At 37.3% G+C, this 22,877-nt stretch overlaps 1 protein-coding gene across 1 annotated transcript in view; it reads right to left on the reverse strand.

Annotated features, from left to right (window-relative positions):
• Positions 1-22,877, reverse strand: part of THOC1 (THO complex subunit 1) — a 61,174-nt gene that overhangs the window by 5,165 nt on the left and 33,132 nt on the right. Inside the window, exons 12-17 of the mRNA XM_058692559.1 lie at positions 7,396-7,496; positions 5,910-5,976; positions 5,661-5,711; positions 5,499-5,569; positions 4,558-4,653; positions 3,919-3,984 (exon numbers count right to left, since the gene is read on the reverse strand). Coding sequence (XP_058548542.1) covers positions 3,919-3,984; positions 4,558-4,653; positions 5,499-5,569; positions 5,661-5,711; positions 5,910-5,976; positions 7,396-7,496 — 452 coding nt within the window. The remainder of the gene's footprint in view (positions 1-3,918; positions 3,985-4,557; positions 4,654-5,498; positions 5,570-5,660; positions 5,712-5,909; positions 5,977-7,395; positions 7,497-22,877) is intronic.

Here is a 22,877-nt window from a genome sequence, read left to right on the forward strand (position 1 = left end):
AACCCACAAACCGTGAGATCGTGACCTGAGCCGAAGTTGGACACTTAACCAAATGGGCCACATAGGCACCCCAGGAACTCATATTTTTAAGGAGGTAAAGGACTCTGGGCACCCGAGTGGCTCAGTTGTTTAAGTGTCTGCCTCTGAGGTTCAGCTCAAGTCGTGATCTCGCAGTTCATGGGAATGAGCTCTGTGAGCACAGAGCCTGCTTGCGATTCTCTCTGCTCCTCCCCTGCTCACGCACATGTGTACACTCTCAAGATAAACTTAAAAAAAAAGGTAAATGACTCAAAACTAAACTTCTCAAAGAGGATAATAAAGAGGGGCAGTGTGGTATTGCAATGTTACCATATACTGTATTCCATCTAACACAGTCACTGGACTCTACACTGTAATGTTACTGGTCACAGGGGGAGCCTGGGGTTTAATAACATTTGAATTTCCCCAGCAAGGAGGAAAATTTCACATCCAAATGTCCATATCCAAGGATGTTTTTTCCTTAAACCAGAATTAATAAAACCCACACTAATAACCATACCATACTAAAATTTGAAGAGTTTAACTTTGAGCTTATTTTAGATAGTTACCATGATAGCATGGTTGGTTTTTAATGGCATCTTTCTTGAATTTGTTTTTTTGATTTAAAAATTTTGTTCTAATGTTTATTTTTGAGAGAGAGAGAGAGAGAGAGAGAGAGAGAGAGACAGACATAGGATCTGAAGCAGGCTCCAGGCTCTGAGGTGTCAGCACAGAGCCCGATGTGGGTCTTGAACTCACAAACTTGTGAGATCATGACTTGAGCCGAAATCAGATGCTCAACTGAATGAGCCACCCAGGTGCCCCACTGAATTTGTTTTTAGAAGTAAGATTTTGATAGTCAAGCAAATAAGATTCAAGGGTCTGATAAGAACACATCTTAAAAAAAAAAATTTTTTTTTAATGTTTGTTTATTTCTGAGACAGAGACAGAGCAAACTGAAATCATGACCTGAGCCAAAGTCGGACACTTAACTGACTGAGCCACCCAGGCACCCCCATTGCTGGATTCTTAATTTTCAGTTAACTCTGAGTTAAATTTCAAATGTTTAAAAAACTATAAACATTTAAGGTCGTAAATTTCTATTTTCTATTTCTCCAAAGTTTAAATCTATAATACTTCTACCATTTAATTCTGTGTTTTCTAATTTACGTTATGATTTCTTCTTTGATTCTGGAGTTATTAAAAAGTATGTGAAAGCTTTTAAAATACATTTTGTTATTCACGTATAATTTAAATGCATCTGTGTTTTCTGTAAGACTAAGCTTGCTAACTGTCTTGTTAAATCCAAAGTTTTTCTTACCCTTCTTATTAAATACTGAAAGTATTTAGTATCAAAATTCTAGTAAAACATTTTGTAGAAGTGTCAAGATTGTGAGCTGGTTAATCCTTATTTAGACTTATTTCTTTAGAAACAAGGTTTAGAAGATCTATGTATTTCTGATGCATTTTTTACCTTTATGCAGTGATTGTCGTTATTTTTAATGCTTTCTGCCTTTAAAACTCTGATATCCATATAACTATCATTTGTCATACATCATACATATATTTTTTAGTTTCAACCCTTCCATATCCTTATGTTTAAGGTATTTCTTATAAACAACATATAGATGGACTTTTAAAATAGAATACTAACTTCTAGGGGTGCCTGGATGGCTCTTTCGGTTAAGCATCTAACTTTGGCTTAGGTCATCATCTCGCAGTTCTGGCTCCACCTGCTTGGGATTCTCTCTTTCCCTCTTTCTCTGCCCTACCAACTGCCCTCCCCCCCCCCCCCCCCCGCCAACTTGCTGTTTCTCTCTCTCAAAAAAATAAACTTAAAAAATATATACTAATATCTTTGAACTAGGAAGTCCATTTCCATTTATTGTTATATGTGAATTTCTTTTAACTGTATAATTTTATGCTTTCCGTTACTTGTTTCTTATGTGGCTTTTCCTCCTTGCCTATTTTTATTTGATTGCTTGAATCTTCTATATTTCCTTGTATCCTCAACTCATGTCAAAGTTACACATTCTATTTGTTTTACATACTTAACAAGCATGTTTTACTTGAAGTCTAGTTACTATCTCTACCTTCATCTGTAACATTCTTTAATTCTTCTGATCACTCCCTGTTACTTTTATCAAATGTTAGTTCTACCTTTTAAAATAATCCCCAAATAGTAATTACTACTGTTTTATACAGTGAATTCTTGATGAGTTTTATTCATGTTTACCAATGTCTTTGAATAGCAATCCTTCTTGTAATTTACTCAGTGTTTCTGGGTTCCATTTCCTTGACAGCTTTTTTAGTGAGGACTGTTGATAATATATTGTTTTAATCTGAAAGTAACTTTACTTCTCAGTCACTCCTTCCTGATTGATCTACTGTAACTTGTTACAGAATTCTGGGTTGACACCTTTTTTTTTTTTTTAAATTTTTTTTTTTCAACATTTTTTATTTATTTTTGGGACAGAGAGAGACAGAGCATGAACGGGGGAGGGGCAGAGAGAGAGGGAGACACAGAATCGGAAACAGGCTCCAGGCTCTGAGCTGTCAGCACAGAGCCCGACGCGGGGCTCAAACTGACGGACCGTGAGATCATGACCTGAGCTGAAGCCGGACGCTTAACCGACTGCGCCACCCAGGCGCCCCTGACACCTTCTCTTAACACTCATTCTGGTTTCTTTTGTTCTTAAAGTCAGCTGTCAGTCTAATTTTGTTTTTTTGCAGGTAGTCTGGTTTTTCTCTTGGGTGATTTTACAACAATATGTAGAAATATGGATTTATTTTGTTTATCCTACTTAAGACTTGTACTTGAATCTAAGAATTTATGCCTGTTCTCAGTTCTGAAAAATCCTCAGTCATTATCTTGATTATGGTCTTTTTCTCATTCTCTATTTCCTCATTCTGTGGTTGATTCTTACTCTTTCGTATTTTCTAACTCTTGATCCCTTTTACTGTTCTGGGTGATTTCTTAATCATTAATTCTTATTTCCACCTGAGTCTATTGCTAGATTATTTGTTTTTTCAAATTTGCTTGGTCCTTTTTCAGAGTATCATATTCCTTTTTAAAATTTTTATTTCCTTCTTTTATGTCTTTAGCTATCTTAAATATACTTATTTTAAGCTGTATTTACCTGTTGGTTTTATTACCTGAAGTGGTTGTCTGAGTTCTGTTGTTCTATCTGCTGATTCTTTCTCATGGTAGGTTGTTTTCTCGAATGTTTTAAGTGTGGATGGTTATCTTATCAGACTTTATCTGGAGGATCCTTGTATGGCTTAGGTTGAAGGTGTGACCTCCAGAAAGATTTTTATCATCAGACTGAGACATTTTAATTCACCCTTAACTTGGGGGTTCCTTTGAACTGCAGGTAGGATAAATTTAAATTGTAGGACTGCATGACAGTAGACTTGTTATAATTTCTCAGGGAGTACTTTTTCCTTTTCACCCACACCCCAGGTAGAAATGGACAAGCTGTTCCTGTGCCAGTGAGCAAATCCTTCTTCCTTAATCTGTTCTTTTACGTTCAGTGCAGTGCTTCAAAGGCCTGAAATTTATTCAAGGGAAACTCAGTTGCAAATGTGTGCAGGCCTAAGGCCTTACCTTCTGTCGTTTTGTAGCTCTTACAACCCAAGTTCCCTGGCTCCCCAAAGTGGAAATCATTTGCAAACTTCTCAGCTAGAAGCAACCATATTAGCTCATACTTCGGTTTTCAGTTCCCTCTTCTTTTATGAATTTGTATTTCCTTGTGATTTCTAAAATTATTCTGCCAGTGCTTCTAGGTGTTTCATGATGGGAAACCATACTCTGCTGTGCCAAAGTCAACACAATAAATTCATTTCATTCACTTGACATGTGACAAAAGCAATACTTCATGTGAAACATTTTAAACTTGCCTTGTCTCTGATTTGCAAGCTTCCATGTTATCAGGACAGAGATTCCAAAGCCTTGTTAACTCCTCACTACAAAACAGACAAATACATTTTTTTATGGACATCATCCTCATATGCCTTAAAATTGTAAAAATACTTAAACAGTGAATTTTTAGGTGGTGACAGAATGAGTTTTAATTTCTTCGTTAAATTTTGCAATTTAGCAAATTTTCTATATAAGCATATATTTAATGATTACAGTCGTTTGTTTTTTCTAAAAATATTCAAGTAGAGTATAAAGCAATGAATAATTAACCGGAAAGTAACAGAAACTGAAGGATCGTGGTACCTTACAGCAGCTGGAAATGAGCTGGATCATTCTAACAGCGACTGTATTGTCTACGACATGGAAAAAAAAAATGGCATAGCCTAGAGCCATGAATTTTGGGAGCAAGAAACAAAATGGAAGCTTATCTATCTGCATGAGTCCATGTAATGGGCCATCGAGATTGACAGTGTGTGGTCTGCTTTAGTCATCTATGTATGCACCAAACACAAAAAACTTGAAAAACACAAAAACTGGAGAGTGCTTACAGTAACATCTTCAAAATATAAAAAAACTAATACTATCCCACATAGGAGATGGTATTAAGGTTAACCTACTTTCCCATTAGAATCTTTTTGTTGGGTCCTTTCCCTAGGAAGTCCTCTGGTGCCGTTCTCTTGCGAGCTACTCTTGTTGGCTTGGTGTCTGATGTTCTGTGGTGAACAAAACACACTGGACTTACAAATGGATAGCACACATCAAAGTGTTTAATGTAAAAGAAAATTCAGTTCTTGTTTTCTTCCCATAAAAACATCAAAGCTTCATATTATTATAAAACAATCATTAGAAGACAAAAATCCCACACCAGGGAACAAATTGCAAGGAGTGGATACATATAGCATTTAAAAAAAAAAAATAATAATTTGTTCTGGGAACTTAATGACAAGAAATCTAAGGTGAAAAATTCAACTAGAAGTAAATCAGGGGTAACTGCAAGGCTCAGTTGGTTAAGCATCTGACTCTAGATTTCAGCTCGGGTCATGATCTCACGGTTTCTGGGTTCATGTTGAGCTCTGTGCTGACACAGCTGGGATTCTCTCTCTCCCTCCCTGCCCCTCCCCTGCCTGCTCACGCTCTCTCTCCCTCAAAATAAAAATAAATTAAAAAAAGAAATAAATCAAAATGATTATATTCTTGTTAATTCATTTATTTATTTCAATAAATATGTATTTGAGAGAGACAGAGACAGAGCATGATCAGGGGAGGGAAAGAACGAGAGGGAGACACAGAATCCAAAGCAAGCTCCAGGTTCTGAGCTGTTAGCACAGAGCCTGATGTGGGGCCCAAACTCATGAGCCGTGAGATTATGACCTGAACCAAAGTCGGACCCTGAAGTGACTGAACTACTCAGATGCCCCAAAATGGTTGTATTCTTATACAGTTCTACTTACACTTTTTAATATGCAATACACATATACATCTATCCATAATGTGAAATAATGTCAAATGATATTTTGAAATACCTTTCTCATATTGCTTGAGATGCATATATATTTACCTTTCTTTCACAAAACTTGGGCAGCCTTCATTTTTCCACGAGTTCCAGTTTTCTTCAGTGTTTAATATATGCTGGGAAAAACAAAGAAATTATATTTATATAACGAAGACCTTTGAAATTCTATTTGGTGCTATGAAGGCTATGTAAATATAAAATACATACCTCTACCATCTTTGAAAATCTTTCTCCATCGGGGGGGTTTTCAGATAGTAGCTGTGATTAGAAAGAATATACTAAGCTTTCAACAACTTTCTGCATCATAGGTGTGGTTTGTAGGCAGGGAACCAAGAAGTGTTTGTGATCTTGTACCTGAGCTTAACTTTATCCTTATTTTCCTATTTGGGGCTGAAACAAAGAAAATTCTAAATTTCCATTTTGTTCAATCATGGGTTTGTTGCATGTTGAACTTACTTGATAAACTGATTTTGTAGTATCTTCAATCCACAGTGATTGCTCATCAGTTAAAACATAGTTTGAACTAGGAAACAAAGCAATAAAAGCACACTTAAGTTACAGCAATGTGTATTCAATTTTAAGGCTTATATACTATCTTGTAAAAACCCAAGGCCTATAACAGATAAGTTAACCAGATTGTAAACAGTGTCAGAAGTTACCAAGATATGAATAGGAATATAAGAGAAAATTCTTGCACTTCACTTAAGATGATCAGAATTGAAGACATGAAGGTGTATAAAGAACACTCAATCTGATTAACTATGAACAGAGCAACGAAGGTTTCCTAAAATAAATTTAATGTGGAATGAAAACCTCTGAGACAATATTAACATATTCTTCTACATGGTGCACATCCAGATAAAGCATGCTACATTTCTTTAAAAGGCAATCAAAACACAATGAATAAAAAAAACCCCCACCCTTAGAGAAGGGTGAAGGCAGACCCAAAGTGTTAATGGTGCCGTTAATTAGGCTCTCACTATGCACTAGGTGCTTTACTGCCAGCCAGTAAATAGTGGTAAGACTACTGTGCCAGGATCTGAGCACTTTACACACATTATTCATTTAATTCTAGAATGAGGATGTGTGTGTATTCAACAGAGGCCATAAAGGCTCAGTGATTTGCCCAAGACATCAAAGCTTGAATTCAAACCTAGGTCTGGCTCCAAAGTCCTTGATCTTTCCACCAAACTATATTAAAACTCAACAATAGCAGGATAAAAAAAATAACGTTTTTGAGTACTTGCTATTTGTTATATTAAAATCAAAAGCCTGAAAGGGCTGAACTGCACATAGTGATTGATGAAAGCGGGATTCAAAGCCAGCAGGTCTTCACACAACTAATAAATACAACACTGCTTTGCAGCTTAAAAGTGCCATTGAGTAATGATGAACTCTACTTGAGTTATGGATAGGACAAGAGGAAGTGGTCTGTGCTGCAGGTGGAGGTACTCAGGAAGTAGAGGAACTGATCAGGTTTTCTGAAACTCCAAAGAAACTGGAACTCCTCTGTGCTTCAAAGATTTACTTTATTCTTTTGAGTTCTAAAGGCTTAAGACAGCTCCACATCTTGTGAGAGAAGTATTATGGATTTACTCTGCAAATCAGGCTTGGAGAAGGGTCTGAGTGAGGTGAAAGGGGAACAGTGGATGTCTGGAACAGAGAGACCTGCACCCACACAACTGGGGGACCCCTAGGAAGCCCTGGTGCTCATCAGGAGAGACTTACACTGATAGCAGATCCAGTCAATACCTTTCTCTAAAACAAATATCCTAACATCTCGTATCTCTAACAAAAGCGTCTGATTATCTAGTGTTGCCGCAAAAGGAAGGTTTCAGGGATGTGACCCTTATAAATGAGTCTGACACATGGAAAAATACATCAGTAAGTCCTCTTTTAGAAAGGACTATTTGGAAATCATTTACTACTCACATTAACTTACCTTTTGAATTTGACTTGCCCCTTGAGATACTGGAATAAAATGAGGTATTGCAACAGGATGTGTCGGCGAAAGTTACTGTCACTCAGTTGTAAATCCATCAACTAGTTGAAAAACAAAACACACAACACAAAACACATTAAATTCAAGTTTTGCCTAAAGGTACAGGTTATTCTACTACAAAAATGAAAGATTTTAATTAAAAAAATATTTACTGAGGGCTCACTGAATATGAGGCATTACTGCACAAGCCCTAGGACAGAAGAGCAAAGGCTTCAGATTTTTAAACTATTTTATGCCATGAGATATTTATTTCGGTAGATAGCACTGTTACATCTGTGGTTCTGAAGTCAAGTTATAGCAAACCAGAAATATAAAAAGGTAAAAATAAGACTACCACTTTCTCACATATAAAGAAATAATGGCTAAAGAGTGATCCATATACAGATAATAACAAGGGATGGTGCTCATTTCCGTAGCCCTACAAAATGCCTATGACAGAGCTGGTGCTCAGTAATAAACAAGGAAGAGTGAAGAATCATCTGGGAATTAAGTGGACTATTATATTTTAGAGAAAACTGTATCATACTTGAATTATCACACAATCTGCATTAGAAAGGACATGAAGGTCACTCACAAGGATGTTCTTCAACAACCCTGTCCTGAGGGTGGTCTATAAGAATGACCTCCAATGATGAAGGCAGTCATTCTGATTATGTCCCTAGAGTATTGAAGGAATGCTGAGAGCTTGTTTGGAGATTCTAGCAGAGAAGTGCAGCTACTTGTATACCCTTGACCGAAGAACGGTCCTCCTCTATTGGGTAAGGTCGTCCTCTTCGACTGAGCGCACAGCTTTGGGAGGGACACACATGGAGTGGTGAGGGAGGAAGGGGACACCCGCCCCGCCAGCTACATCAGCCGAATCAATCCTGGCGATCAATGGGGTGACATGTTGCAGCCAGATCGCCCTCGTATCCAAGGAATATGGAAACCTGTATCCACAAACTTGTGCTGCTTCAGCCTTCTAGAGCTAAAGCAACAATGGGGAGCTGCCTTATTTAATTACATTACTTAATTTATTATTTAAAAAAATTTTTAATGTTTGTTTATTTTTGAGAGAGAGACAGAACACAAGCTGGGGAGGGGCAGAGAGAGAGAGAGACACAGAATCTGAAGCAGGCTCCAGACTCCTAGCTGTCAGCCCAGAGCCTGATGCGGGGCTCAAACCCATGAACCGTGAGATCGTGACCTGAGCCGAAGTCAGACACTTGACGGACTGAGTCCCCCAGGCGCCCTGGGAGCTGCCTTATTTTAAATGGATAACCAACCAAGAAGACACCTGAAAGCCCGAGGAATGGAATCCAGTTGAAGGTCCCAGGTTCCTTTGGCTATGCTTCCATCTACCTAACATTCACTAGCCACTTCCTTCTTTCTAAACATGACTGGCCTTCCAATCCTCACCTTTAGGTATTGAACCTTTTATTCTATTATTTATCATATTAAATATCTCAACCCAAATTGAATGGCACAGTCTCTTGACTTCCTTTCCTCTCCTAGATGACCTCACCATCCCTACCCAGGCTCTCAAGTTCCTTGACCTCAGTTCCGCAGACAGGCATAGCTCTGCTGTGGCCCCACTGCTATGGACAAAAGCTGGAGCCGGTTATTACTCACAGCTACCCCAGCTCTGAAACCCTCAATTCACAGTCCTCTCACCATAGCCTCTGATTCTTCCAGTCTCTCACTCAGTTTTCCCAGGACCTGACTGAGACCTTAAGTCCTTTGAATCATCTATTTTCTGCCTGTTAGTCCCATTCTGTTTTTATAGTAATCCTATTTTGGTTAAGATAAGGGGTCAGCAAACCTTCTTTAGATGCTAAATATTTTAGGCTATGTGAGCCAAGAGGCATATTATATTATGTAGGTACTTATGTAAACATATTAAAATATAAAATAAAACAAGCAGTGGGTCAGATTTAGCCTGCGGCTATAGCTGGCTGAGTCCTGGTCCTGACTTTCTGGTTTCTCTCTTCAACCATTTTCTTGCCAACTTCCTCAACACCTTTGTGCCATACTTCTGTCACATCTACTGGGCAAAACAGCAACACCAGATCGAACCAAGTTACTCACCTTCCCTCTATCAACACGAAGGCTTCCCATGAAGGTTGCAGACGGAGCTACTTGAAAGAAAATACAAACCACATAGCTCTGCAGATGGTATCCCCCTATGCTACTGCCTCTAACTTAAAATTCTGGTCTCTAATCAGTGATCTTTCTTTATTCTCCAAGGCTGTAATTCTTTCCTCTTCTCCACAGCAATTACTGCAAACCCTTTCAACATATTACAAGCATTACTTAACTACCCTTCCACTCTCAGTACATCAACTACCTCCACCTTCAATGAAAATATTTCAATAAATTGGAAGCTTCACCCACATCCTTGTTTTCACCTTTTCTCTTCTGTCTCGACATCTCCATTGCTAAAGGTAATCCTTCCATTTGGAAGTTCCAATCTCCCTAAGTTAACTGAGTCCCATCAGTTAACCCCCCTTTCTTCAACCCTTTCTTCTTTCCAAGCTCCTTTCTATTACCATTAAGTAACTTCTCTCAAAGAGATCCTCAGCCTCCCCTCATATTCCCTAACAGCCAAACTTCTTGAAAGAACTGTTTCCAATTCACCCCTCAACCTGCACAATCTGTGGCTTTCTGTTTACCAATTTACTGTTTTTGCCAAGATCACCAATGACTTACTTTTTGTTAAATCCAATGAACTGTGTCCCCCCACCCGCCCACAATGAACATTTTTTTCAGAGTCCTCATCCTACTTGATATGCTTGGCTTCCACAAGGTCACACTTCTCTAGTTTTTCTCCAATTTCACTGGCTACTCTTCAAGCTTCTTCCTCTCTCGGACTCCCCCGCCCCTTAAATGCTGATTTTCTTCAGGATTCTGCATGATGCTGCATAATGTTTTCTTCTCTCTCCAGTCTGTATTTTCCTTTAATTACTACATACAGCTGGTAACTATACCACATACCAAATCTATACTCTCATCCTAGACCCTGTTGCTAAACTCCAAATCTGTATACTTACAAAGCTACTACATATCTACTTGAATGTTCAACTGACACTTGATCAGATTTCATGTCCAAAGTAAAACACACTTATTTTGCCCATGAAATCCGCTTTTCTCCAGTGAGAGGTTCCACGCTCCATCTATTTGCCTAAGCAACTCGAGGAAGACTGCCTGGAAAAAGCACAACTATAAACTATAGGAGCAAATCTTGAGTTGGAGAGTATGTGACAAGAAAGAAAACAGGAGGTACCAAGACTCTAAGTCCAGTAAAAGACTCATCTGTTTGAAGACCTTAAGTAGTTCAGCCAGTCGGGAATACAAACAAGCCTCCTGGCTTGGAGAGATGAACTGAAATGGCTAGTGTTGTGTACAAACTCTTCATCTATCTTGGGCTTTTGGTCTCCCACGTTTCTTTTTTAATTTTTCTTTTATTTTATTTTATCTTATTTTAATTTAGAGAGAGACAAAGACAGCGTGAGCAGGGGAGGGGCAGAGACAGAGAGGGAGACAAGGATGTGAAGCAGGCTCCAGGCTCTGAGCTGTCAGCACAGAGCCTGACACAGGGCTTGAACTCATGAAACTGTGAGGTCATGACCTGAACCGAAGTCGGACACTTAACCTACTAAGCCATCCAGGCACCCCTCCCACATTTATTTTTTATGCTAGAATATAGTTTTTGATGGAAATAGTGGACTGAAAACAGGAGTCAACAAGACATTGAATCGGAGGTGGGAAGGGACCAGTATGATCAGTCAAGCTAACTGCTTCACACTATGCTTATGGAAACTATAAGCTCTGAAAGATCACACAGCTAGTGACAGACCTAAGACTAAAACTGACACGCTCAAGTGCATTATTTCTTCCTTAATGTATATTTTCTAGTTCTACTTTTCTTTGGTTATTTAGAAAATTACACCATTTACATCACGCAATGGGTCAAATATTTGTTTTGTTTCTTGAACAAAGGGTCTTTTATCATCCTTAGCTTTACTGCACATCTCAGCTCAGGCCTTTCAGCCTTCCTGATTATTATTCTAAACCCAAAAAGGATCATGCTATTCTTATTTATCTTTATGTGCCTTTCTGTCAATAAACTGTACATGTAAATAATATTCCTGGTAAAATTAAACTGAAGTATGAAATATCCCATTTCTATCATTTATACAAAGTACTTTAAAAATCTGTGCTGGAAAAATTAAGAGCATTCTCATTAAAATCTTAATTTGTCATTAACACATTAGCTGATATCAAATTATCTAATTTTTAAATTATGAAAAATTTTAAATGTCAAAAAGGTACAGTTAAGTAATATAACATTCATGTCCCTCTATCCAGTGACATGTCAAATCCTAACATTTTTACCTGTTCCACATTTGTTAAAGAAATAGATATTATCGAAACTGTTAAGCCCTCCTCTGTAGCCTCCCTCTTCTGCTCCCCTCTCCCTTCCTCTTCTATGGTAAGCACTACCATGTATTTGGTGTTTATGATTCTAATGCAGATTTCACATTATTGCTACATAAGTAGTCATCTATAAATAACGTATTGAGGTATTTTCCATGTTTTCAAACTCTATACATATTATTCTGCAATAAACTATTTTCACACGACATTATAACTGAAATTTATACAACTTAATACATAATTCGGGGGTTGGCAAATTTCAGTTAAGGGCCAATTAGTAAATTATTTTAGGCTTTGTGGATGATACAGTCTTCATCACAACTACGACTTTCTGCTGGGGCAGTACAAAAGCAGCCATAGACAACAGGTGGATGTTATAGCATGGGTGTGAGGCAATAAAACTGATTTATAAAAACAGGTGGCAAGCTAGATTTGCCAATCTCTGCTCCAGTTAACCCACTTTCAGTGCTTTGTGGAACTCTACTGCATAAATTTACCGTAATTTACCAGCCTCCTGCTTATGAACATTTAGATTGTTTCCAAACTTCCACCTACAAACACATAATTTACAAACAATGAGTCTTCTTAATTATTTCCTTGTGCATGTGTGTGATTATCTAGGGGCCACATCTAGGAACAGAAGTTTTAATTTTGCTAGTTATAAAATTGCTCTGCAAAGTGGTTGAATCAATTTATACTTCAACCAGCGTGTATGAAAGCGTCCTTTCCCACACCTTTGCAAATACCATTTGTTGTTAGGCTTTTCTGCTTTTGTCAATTTGGTGTGAAACAACTGCCTCATCATTTTAATTCCTTTGGCTATTAGAGATGGTTAGCATCTTTTATAAGCTTATCAGTGATTTAGGTTTCTGTATCTGCAATCTACCTGCACATACCATCTTTCCAGTTTTCCACTGGCTTGTCTTTTTATTGATAGAATGTTCAAAATATTAATCTTCTTCAATTATACAGGTGATGAGTATCTTCCAGTTTGTGGCTGTTTTTTCACTTTGGTATGGTTTTTTCTATGGTATCTTTAAAAAAAAATTTTTTTTTTAATGTTTATTTATTTTTGACAGAGAGAGAGAAAGAGCATGAACAGGGGAGGGGCAGAGAGGGAGACACAGAATCCGAAGCAGGCCCCAGGCTCTGAGCCATCAGCACAGAGCCCAACGCGAGGCTCGAACTCACAGACCGCGAGATCATGAACTGAGCTGAAGTGGGACACTCAACCGACTGAGCCACCCAGGCGCCCCTCTATGGTATCTTTTACTATTCAAACTTTTATGTTTTCATATTAACTATATTGGTATTTTCCCTCATGACTGGTGCTGTAACTTGAGAAATCTTTCCCTGCTCCAAATGTACACATTTTATATATATATTTAAATGTTTCAGTTTTGCTTTTCTCATTTAGACTTAAGAATCTTTTTAATGTTTATTTTTGAGAGAGAGACAGAGAGAGGGAGGGAGGGAGGAAGAGAGAGAGGGAGGGGAGGGGTTGGGGAGTGGCAAAGAGAGGAAGACACAGAATCTGAAGCAGGCTCCGGGCTCCGAACTGTCTGACAGAGTCTGACATGGAGCCTGAACTCACGAATAGTGAGATCATGACCTGAGCCGAAGTCGGACGCTTAACTGAGTCACCCAGGTGCCCCTCTCCTTTAGACTTTTAATTAAGCTGGAATTCAGCTTTGTGCATGTAATAAGGTATGAATTGAATTGTATTTTTTTCCATATGAGTGAGCTGTCCAAGCAACATTTATTAAGAATAATCCATCTTGGGGTGCCTGGGTGGCTCAGTCGGTTAAGCATCCAATTCTTGGTTTCAGGTCAGGCCATGATCTCACAGTTTGTGAGTTCGAGCTCCACGTGGGGCTCTGTGCTAGCAGCATGGAGCCTGCTTGGGATTCTGTCTCCCTCTCTGTCCCTCCCCCCAGCCCTCTCTCTCAAAAAAAAAAAAAAAAAGAAAAAAAAATTAAAAAAAAGGAATAATCCATCTTTTCCTCACTAATCTGTAATGTAACTTTTGTATCTCAAACTTCAGTTTGTGCTTTCTATTTTTCTAGTTTTTTTTTTTCTTCTTTATACCTGTACTAATAATTGCTTTACTGTTTCAATTACTAGAGCATTACAGGTCATAATATCTGATAGGGCAATTGTTTCCAATTTCTTCCAATTTTTCTTAGTACTCTTGGCTTTTCAGAAGAACTTTATTTTTTTTATTTTTATTTAAAAAAAAAATTTTTTTTTTCCAACGTTTTTTATTTATTTTTGGGACAGAGTGAGACAGACAGAGCATGAACGGGGGAGGTGCAGAGAGAGGGAGACACAGAATCGGAAACAGGCTCCAGGCTCCGAGCCATCAGCCCAGAGCCCGACGCGGGGCTCGAACTCAGGGACTGCGAGATCGTGACCTGGCTGAAGTCGGACGCTTAACCGACTGCGCCACCCAGGCGCCCCTCAGAAGAACTTTAATATCAACTTTTCAAGTTTCCTCAAAAAACACATTTGGTTTTGATTCAAAACAAAATGCATTTATGGATACACTTGGGGGAGAAATGGCACTGGGTTTCCCTACCTATAAACATAGTTGTACCTCTCCATTTTTATAATTTTCTCCATGAAAATTTCTTCTAGGTGTTTTCATTGCTATTTTGACTAACATTTTGTAGTTATTACTTAGAGAGTAAAACACCACTGATGTGTCTCTTGTAGCCTTGCTGAAGCCTCCTTAATTCTCCTAATAGTCTGCTGGTTCTCCTGGATTTTCTCTGTAGACTATTCTACTGCCTTCAAATAGAGTCAGTTCAGTCTTTTCTCTTCAGTAATTATAACTCTTATTTCTTTTTTCTTAATGAAATGGCTAGGTCCGCCACTATTGTGTTGAACAGAAATATGGTTAGCAGACATCTGTGCCTTTTTCTTGAATTTACTGGGAATATTTTTGGAAGTTTGATTATTATGTATACTTGCCATAGGGTTTTTATTAATTCCCTCAAGTTAGGAAAATTCCCTTCTGGTTTGTTTTTGTACTGGATGTTAGATTTTACTGTAAGAATTTTCTTGGCATCTGAGATGATCATATAGTTTTAAAATATTTAAACCTTTAGGCTTAATTTGGTATTACATTAATCTTCCCGATGTTGAACCATACTTACGTTCCTAGGATAAATCCTATTAAAATTTTTTTTCTTCACCTCTACTGTATTGATATATACACTTTTTCCCCCCCCATGTTCTGTCATTATTGGGATTTTACTTAAAAGTTAAATCAATCTCATATTAAGGACCTGTTGCTTTTCTTCCTTTTATAATTTCTGAAAAATTTCATTTACAATAAGAATCATCTATTCCTTGAAGTGCTGATAATATGTGAGTAAAAAAATCTGAGCCTGATGTCATTCAAAAGGTATCATTTTGACTACTATATTTTATTTATTTAGGTTTATTCTTTCTTTGTGAATCTATGTGGTAATTAAATTTTTCTGCAGAATTATTAGATTTAAAAAGGTATTAGCAGAAATTAAAAATATATTCTCTTACATATTTTAAATATCTGTCATTTTCAATTATGCCCATTTTTATTATTTATTTTATTAAAATGGTTTACTGCTACCTTTTCACTTTTTTCCTTGGTCAGGCCTGCTCTATAAAATTTTATAAAAATTGTTCCTACAAAATTTTTGTTTTCAAAAAAACAGGTTTTGCTTTTACTGATGTGTTCTATATATTTTTTTCCACCTCAATAATTTGTGCATTATTTACTTCCACTTTGAGATTCTGTACCTAGCTTCTTGAAAGGAATTCTCAATTTCTCATTCTTAAATTTTTTATTACTGTATTTAAAGCTGTAATTTTCTCTTTACCTCTTACTTTATTTGTAACTCACACATTTGACATACAATACATTTTGCTATATAATACCTTTACAACAAATTTAGAGTTTCAATTTTGATTTCCTCTTTAACTCCTAGGGAAAGCTTTTCATGTTTCTATATATTTACCTCTTTTTAACACAAAAAAATTTTTTTAATGTTTATTTATTTTTGAGAGAGAGAGACAGACAGAGCACAAGTCAGGGAGGAGCAGAGAGAGAGAGGGAGACACAGAATCTGAAGCAGGCTCCAGGCTCTGAGCTGTCAGCACAGAGCCCGATGTGGGGCTTGAACTCACCAACAGCAAAATCATGACCTGAGCTGAAGTCGGACACTCAACCAACTGAGCCACCCAGGTACCCCATAAACCATACTTTTTATAGTTCTAATTTAATAGTACAGTGGCCAGAGAATATGCTCTGCATGATATGGAATCTTTCAAATTTGCTAAGATTTCCTTTATGACCTAGTACACAAATTTTGCAAATGTTGCATATGTATTGAAAAATAATATATTACTTCTATTTGTTGTGTACAGGTTTCCATATACACTACATGAAGCTTATTACTTTTATTGTTCAAATCTACCATATATACTTATTAATACTGGTCTGCTTGATCTAGCAGTAAATCCAATTTATTATGGATTTGCTTACTAATCTTTAGTCTGTTCAACCCATCAGGTTTTGATGAAGGCAGTTAAAAATACTCCATTATAACTGTTCATCTGCCAACTTCTCATACTTTTACAAGTTTTTTCTTAATAGATTTTGAGCACATAGGATGGCTCATTAGTGACTTTTACCCTACTTAAGCTTTGTGCCTTAAATTCTATTGTATTTGGTACTTATGTAGCTGCTTTTTGTTGTTGATATCTGCTTGGTATGTCTATTTCCATCCTAATATTTCAACTTTTTTGAATAGTTTTGTTCTAGGCATATATCCTCTGTGGATGCAAATTATAACGTTGCACATTCCATTTCTTAAATTTCTCTTGTGCTCTTTTCCAAGTTTAAGCTTCTTAGGTCTATTTTCCTTCCTTCTTAATGCAACCCACTGGAATTACAAAGCTTAGCTATGTACTGCAAGTGAACTAGGAGGGTACAATTCTAAAATGCAAAACTCTTTAAAAGGAAACTGCTGTTCCCTGGAAAACAAATTTACCAATGACAATTGGATGCACTGGAAACTGAGAGCATTTGTGTAAATATGAATCTATGGTTTACTCTTGGGCCTTTAGTGAAGCAGGCTTTATCTGAGTAATTAAAATATCTCCTTTCCTTGGAATAAAAGTGTCCTGTATAATCTCTAGTTTGCCTAATAACTTGATAAAAATAATCTATAATTTTCATTATTAATAATTGAGTAATTTCTTCTATTAACTATTAGGCTCATTTTCTTTTTTTTCTGTGAAAGCCCACTGAATTGTGGGTCAAGGAGTAGAAAATCAGGCAGCAGTCTTTCTAATGTAGGAGTTGCAGATTTCTCAAAAAAAGAAATGAGTGTATGAATATACTCTGGTCAACTGTCTGTCTTTAGGGATTTCTAGAAAAGTATAAAATTTCTCAAGTGTACTACAGTTCTTTCTTAAATTGTTTAAAAGCATCACTAAGTTCTTATATAATTCTGGGAGAGCTGTTAAAAACCCTCCTTAGACAAGAAAGAAATCAAGCCAAAACTCCACATGCTTTGAATATATTCATTTTTCTCCCCAGACTGGGAGAAAACACAGGTTCCACAGTCATTATTTTAAAAAGAATGCCATGATTTAAACTTAATTTTCACAAAATTAGATTTAAATTAGGGTTTAGCAGACTAAATTGTAATACTTTTCTACCTGGAATAGGTCCATATATTATATTCAACTGAATTATAAAACATTTGGTTTCTGAGAAGAAAAAGAACATATAAACTATTGCATAAAAACTAAATTATAAACTTAAATAGTACTTGTATTTACTAATAATTTTTTAAAAACTTTCTTTCAAAAAAAAGTTAAAAAGTGAAAAATTTCATTGTAGTTTAAGGATTTCAGTGTCCTTGCTGAGTTACAGGATAAAAAAAAGTATGTCTCCAGCAAAGCAGGAGATGTTACCTGTCAGCCCTTTTGCTTTATCGTCAACAAAGGTAACTTAAAGGTATGGTCATAAATTAAAAGATTTGAAGAAACCCTTCTGTACTAATACTTTCAAGGAGATTTAGAGGACTTAATACCCCTTGGTAAAATATGAAAACTTACATTTTGATCTCTTTTCCTTTAATATACCTAATGTAAAACACAAACTATTTATTTTATTTATTTTTAGTTTTTTTTTTAAACATTTATTTATTTTTGAGACAGAGAGAGACAGAGCATGAACCGGGGAGGGTCAGAGAGAGAGGGAGACACAGAATCCGAAACAGGCTCCAGGCTCCGAGCTGTCAGCACAGAGCCCGAGGCGGGGCTTGAACCCACGGACTGCGAGATCATGACCTGAGCCGAAGTCGGATGCTCAACCGACTGAGCCACCCAGGCGCCCCGATACAAACTATTTATTTTAGTAAATGCAAGACTTTTTTTCTGCCTCCAAAAGCCTAAATTAAATGGAACCTCCTGAACAATACAGGTTATGCTGTTACCGCTACAAAGATTTAGGATTATTTAAACAAACACTGGTGAACAATTAAATCGAGTTGTGATTAAACAGCTAGTGTTTATATACTGGTTTTCATAAACCTCAGACAATACTGCAAATTAGGTGACTTTACTGAATACTCTTAGGTTACCTGATAAAGTTTCAATAATCTGTAGTTTCCTTAAGAAACTATATATATATATAGTATATATAACTATATAACTATATATATATATATCCTTCAGAATACTCCGATTAAGATGGTGAAATCAATGTGTACTTTTTTTTTTTTAAAGAATGGGGTTTTTAAAAATGTTTATTTATTTCTTTATTTTTAATGTTTATTTATTTTTTGTAAGAGTGTGAGTAGGGGAGGGGCAGAGAGTGAGGGCAACACAGAATCTGAAGCAGGCTCCCGGCTCTAGCACACGCGGGGCTCGAACTCAGGAACCATGAGATCATAGCCTTAGCCAAAGTCAAATGCTTAACTGACTGAACCACCCAGGCGCCCCTCAATGTGTACATAAAAAAAAAAAATTTTAAGTTTATTTGAGAGACAGAGGGAGGGGAAGGAAGGGAGGGAGAGAGAGAGAGAGAGAAAACAAGTAGGGGAGGGAGGGGGGAGAGAAAGAGAGAGAGAGAGAGAGAGGGAGAGAAAGAACAAGTAGGGGAGGGGCAGAGAGAGATGGAGAGAGAGAATCCAAAGCAAGCTGCCCAACTCAGGCTCGATCTCACAAACCGTGAGATCATGACCTGAGCCGAAATCAAGAGTTGGATGCTTAACCAACTGAGCCACCCAGGCACCCCTCAATAGGGGCTTTTAAACATACTTTAAAATCAGAGTTTCAAAACTTTAATACTGTCATTAAACATACTGTTTGATATATTAAAACATACATATTAAAGTATAAAGTTTAAAAACACTTAGAGGAGGGAACCTGATTAACTCAGAGACACAAAATTAAGCCTCTGAGTATGCACTCCATTCTCAAGGGTAGTAAAATGTGCTTTGACTGCTGTATGTTCTGTCCAGGTGGTAGTAATCACTGCCCTCATTAAAGCACATTTTCTTTTCAAAGAACTGTTTACATTTATGAATATACTGACTTTATGTTTTCGTGACTATGTAGTGCCATAAAATGAGATGAGACGGTCATTTCTGGAGGAGCTAACATTCTAATGTTATTAATTATTAATAATTAATTTATTAATAATTGAAATGATTATTTCTATTACTCTGGCTAATGAAATAGCAAGGTTAGGTCATTTCTCATCCTATCTTTGCTGTTCTCTTTATCTTACCAATTAGCCAGTCTCCTCTACCAACTCTTTCAGACTTTGTCCTTCAGAATCAGGCTCCATGTCCATGGCCTACACTGGCAGGATACCTTTTGTACCCTGACTGGCTTTAGCCTTTCCTAGATGGCCACTTGGCAGCACCAAAGAATAGACCTTCTTACCTTACTTGCATAACCACAGCTTGCCTCACACACACAGGGGATTCTACAAACAATAAAAAGTAATGAGTATGCTCTAAATTTTCTAAAATGTCAGCAAAACACTTCAAACAAATTGCAAAATTTGTAAAGTCCTTAAGACTTATCAATGTCTTCACTGCCCACAGCACAGATAGGAAAATATCCAAATAATTCTGAAAAATAAAGTAACCCAAAGTAACATAATTCAACTGAAGTGCCCAGACACAATGTCTATAGCTTATACGACGGTGAGATGTGTAATTTGGTCTCTTTCTTCATGAAATATTAATGGTAGGCCAATAAAATTTCTGTAACTTCCTCACTGGCCACCTCAGGCCCAACACTGATGTGCTCGATAGCTTTGTGTTTGATTATTTCAAAGCCCAAATCAAGTCTGTCAAACCATTCTTATCACAGCTGTGTGTCTTCTCTACTAAAAAAACCAAAACAGTGGCGCCTGGGTGGCTCAATTGATCAAATGTCCAACTCTTGATTTCGGCTCAGGCCATGATCTCACACAGTTTATGAGTACAAGCCCTGCGTCGGGCTCTGTGCTGATAATACAGAGCCCGCTTGGGATTCTCTCTCTTTCCCTTTCTCTCTCAAAATAAATAAACTTAAAAAAACAAAACCAAAAAACCCAGATGTCCTCAGCACTACATTTAGTGACTATCCCTGGATTATTTTACCATGCTAACAAGGAAACTGTATTATTAGAACTTCGTGTTTACAATCATACCATAGGCAGCACAAAAAAGTGGCCTTTAAAAATTACAATGCAACTTTGTTTCTAGGGGAAATATCCCTCTTTAAGAAAGAAGGAACTTACAAAGACACCTATTTGTAGAACCTGTGCCTATCTGTGGTTACTATATGATTGGCCTGTCTGTAACTATAAAGGCTGCATCATTCTTTCTATGCACTGTATCCTAAATCTCCCTCCCTAGGGAAAAGTATGACCACATTCATGTAAACAAAACATAATGCTTCTGGGTAATAACACTCCCATCAGATGTGGGACTATATCAAATGGATTTAAAACATTGTGTAAGGTATTAGAGAGATGTGAAAGTCTTTCAGTGGAACAGTAAAGCTTATAAAATGGTGCATACTTTTGACGCTACAGGTAATGCACTACAACTATTTTCACCTGGATACTGAGTAGTAAACACTGGGTATACACCGTAAAAATATGAAGAATGTATAAGAAGGGTTGTCATATAGATCTAAATTTAGGAAAAAATTGTTGCCTAAGAGGCTGCAAAGAGAACTGAAGATAGTAAACATTACATGCTTCACATTCTCTTTGTTGCAATTCTCTGTGCGCCTTTTCTCTCTGTTCCATATCATAAAGTTTGAAGCTTCTCAAAGCTGTTTTTACCTCCCTCATGGTATTAAGTAATGGAATTCCAGAGCTTAACCCTGCAAGCTCAAGCACTTCTGACTGAAGTATATGCCTACATCAGTCATTAAACATGTTTTCCCTTCCCATATTGTCATCTAGTTTAAATTCCACATTAAAATTTTTTTAAAAACCTCTCTGACCTCAGCCTCAGTAATTTCTTACTTGACACATCTCCAAAGGCAAGGGAATTAAAAGCAAAAATGAACTATTGGCACGTCATCAAGATAAAAAGCTTCTGCACTGCAAAGGAAACAATCAACAAAACTAAAAGGCAACCGACAGAATGGGAAAAGATATTTGCAAATGACATATCGGACAAAGGGCTAGTATCCAAAATCTATAAAGAACTCACCAAACTCCACACCCGAAAAACAATCCAGTGAAGAAATGGGAAGACATGAACAGACACTTTTCTAAAGACATCCAGATGGACAACAGGCACATGAAAAGATGCTCAACGTCACTCCTCATCAGGGAAATATAAATCAAAACCACACTGAGATACCACCTCACACCAGTCAGAGTGGCTAAAATGAACAAATCAGGAGACTAATAGATGCTGGAGAGGATGTGGAGAAACGGGAACCCTCTTTTTTTTATTTTATTATTTTTTTTAATTTTTTTTTTCAACATTTTTTATTTATTTTTGGGACAGAGAGAGACAGAGCATGAACGGGGAAGGGGCAGAGAGAGAGGGAGACACAGAATCAGAAACAGGCTCCAGGCTCCGAGCCATCAGCCCAGAGCCTGACGCGGGGCTCGAACTCATGGACCGCGAGATCGTGACCTGGCTGAAGTCGGACGCTTAACCGACTGCGCCACCCAGGCGCCCCAAGAACCCTCTTGCACTGTTGGTGGGAATGCAAATTGGTGCAGCCACTCTGGAAAGCAGTGTGGAGGTTCCTCAGAAAATTAAAAATAGACCTACCCTATGACCCAGCAATAGCACTGCTAGGAATTTACCCAAAGGATACAGGAGTACTGATGTATAGGGGCACTTGTACCCCAATGTTTATAGCAGCACTTTCAACAATAGCCAAATTATGGAAAGAGCCTAAATGTCCATCAACTGATGAATGGATAAAGAAGTTCTGGTTTATATATACAATGGAATACTACTTGGCAATGAGAAAGAATGAAATATGGCCTTTAGTAGCAATGTGGATGGAACTGGAGAGTGTTATGCTAAGTGAAATAAGCCATACAGAGAAAGACAGATACCATATGTTTTCACTCTTATGTGGATCCTGAGAAACTTAACAGAAGACTATGGGGGAGGGAAGAAAAAAAAAAGTTATAAAGAGGGAAGGAGGCAAACCATAAGAGACTCTTAAAAAACTGAGAATAAACTGAGGGTTGATGGGGGGGTGGGTGGGAGGGAGGGGAAAGTGGGTGATGGGCATTGAGGAGGACACCTGTTGGGATGAGCACTGGGTGTTGTATGGAAACTAATTTGACAATAAATTTCATATTAAAAAAATTTTTTAAGCACTTTTTATGACATTTTTGTTTTTTATCAATACATTCACTGTCATGTTTTTCAATTTTTGTGGTCACCACTGCTTTCTGTATCCCACTACTTTCTTAAGGGTTCAATTTCCTTCTTCCTAGAGAATACCCTTTAGAAGTTTTT

Source organism: Neofelis nebulosa, chromosome 11 (genome assembly GCF_028018385.1).
Source record: "Neofelis nebulosa isolate mNeoNeb1 chromosome 11, mNeoNeb1.pri, whole genome shotgun sequence".
Taxonomy (NCBI): Eukaryota; Metazoa; Chordata; class Mammalia; order Carnivora; family Felidae; genus Neofelis; species Neofelis nebulosa.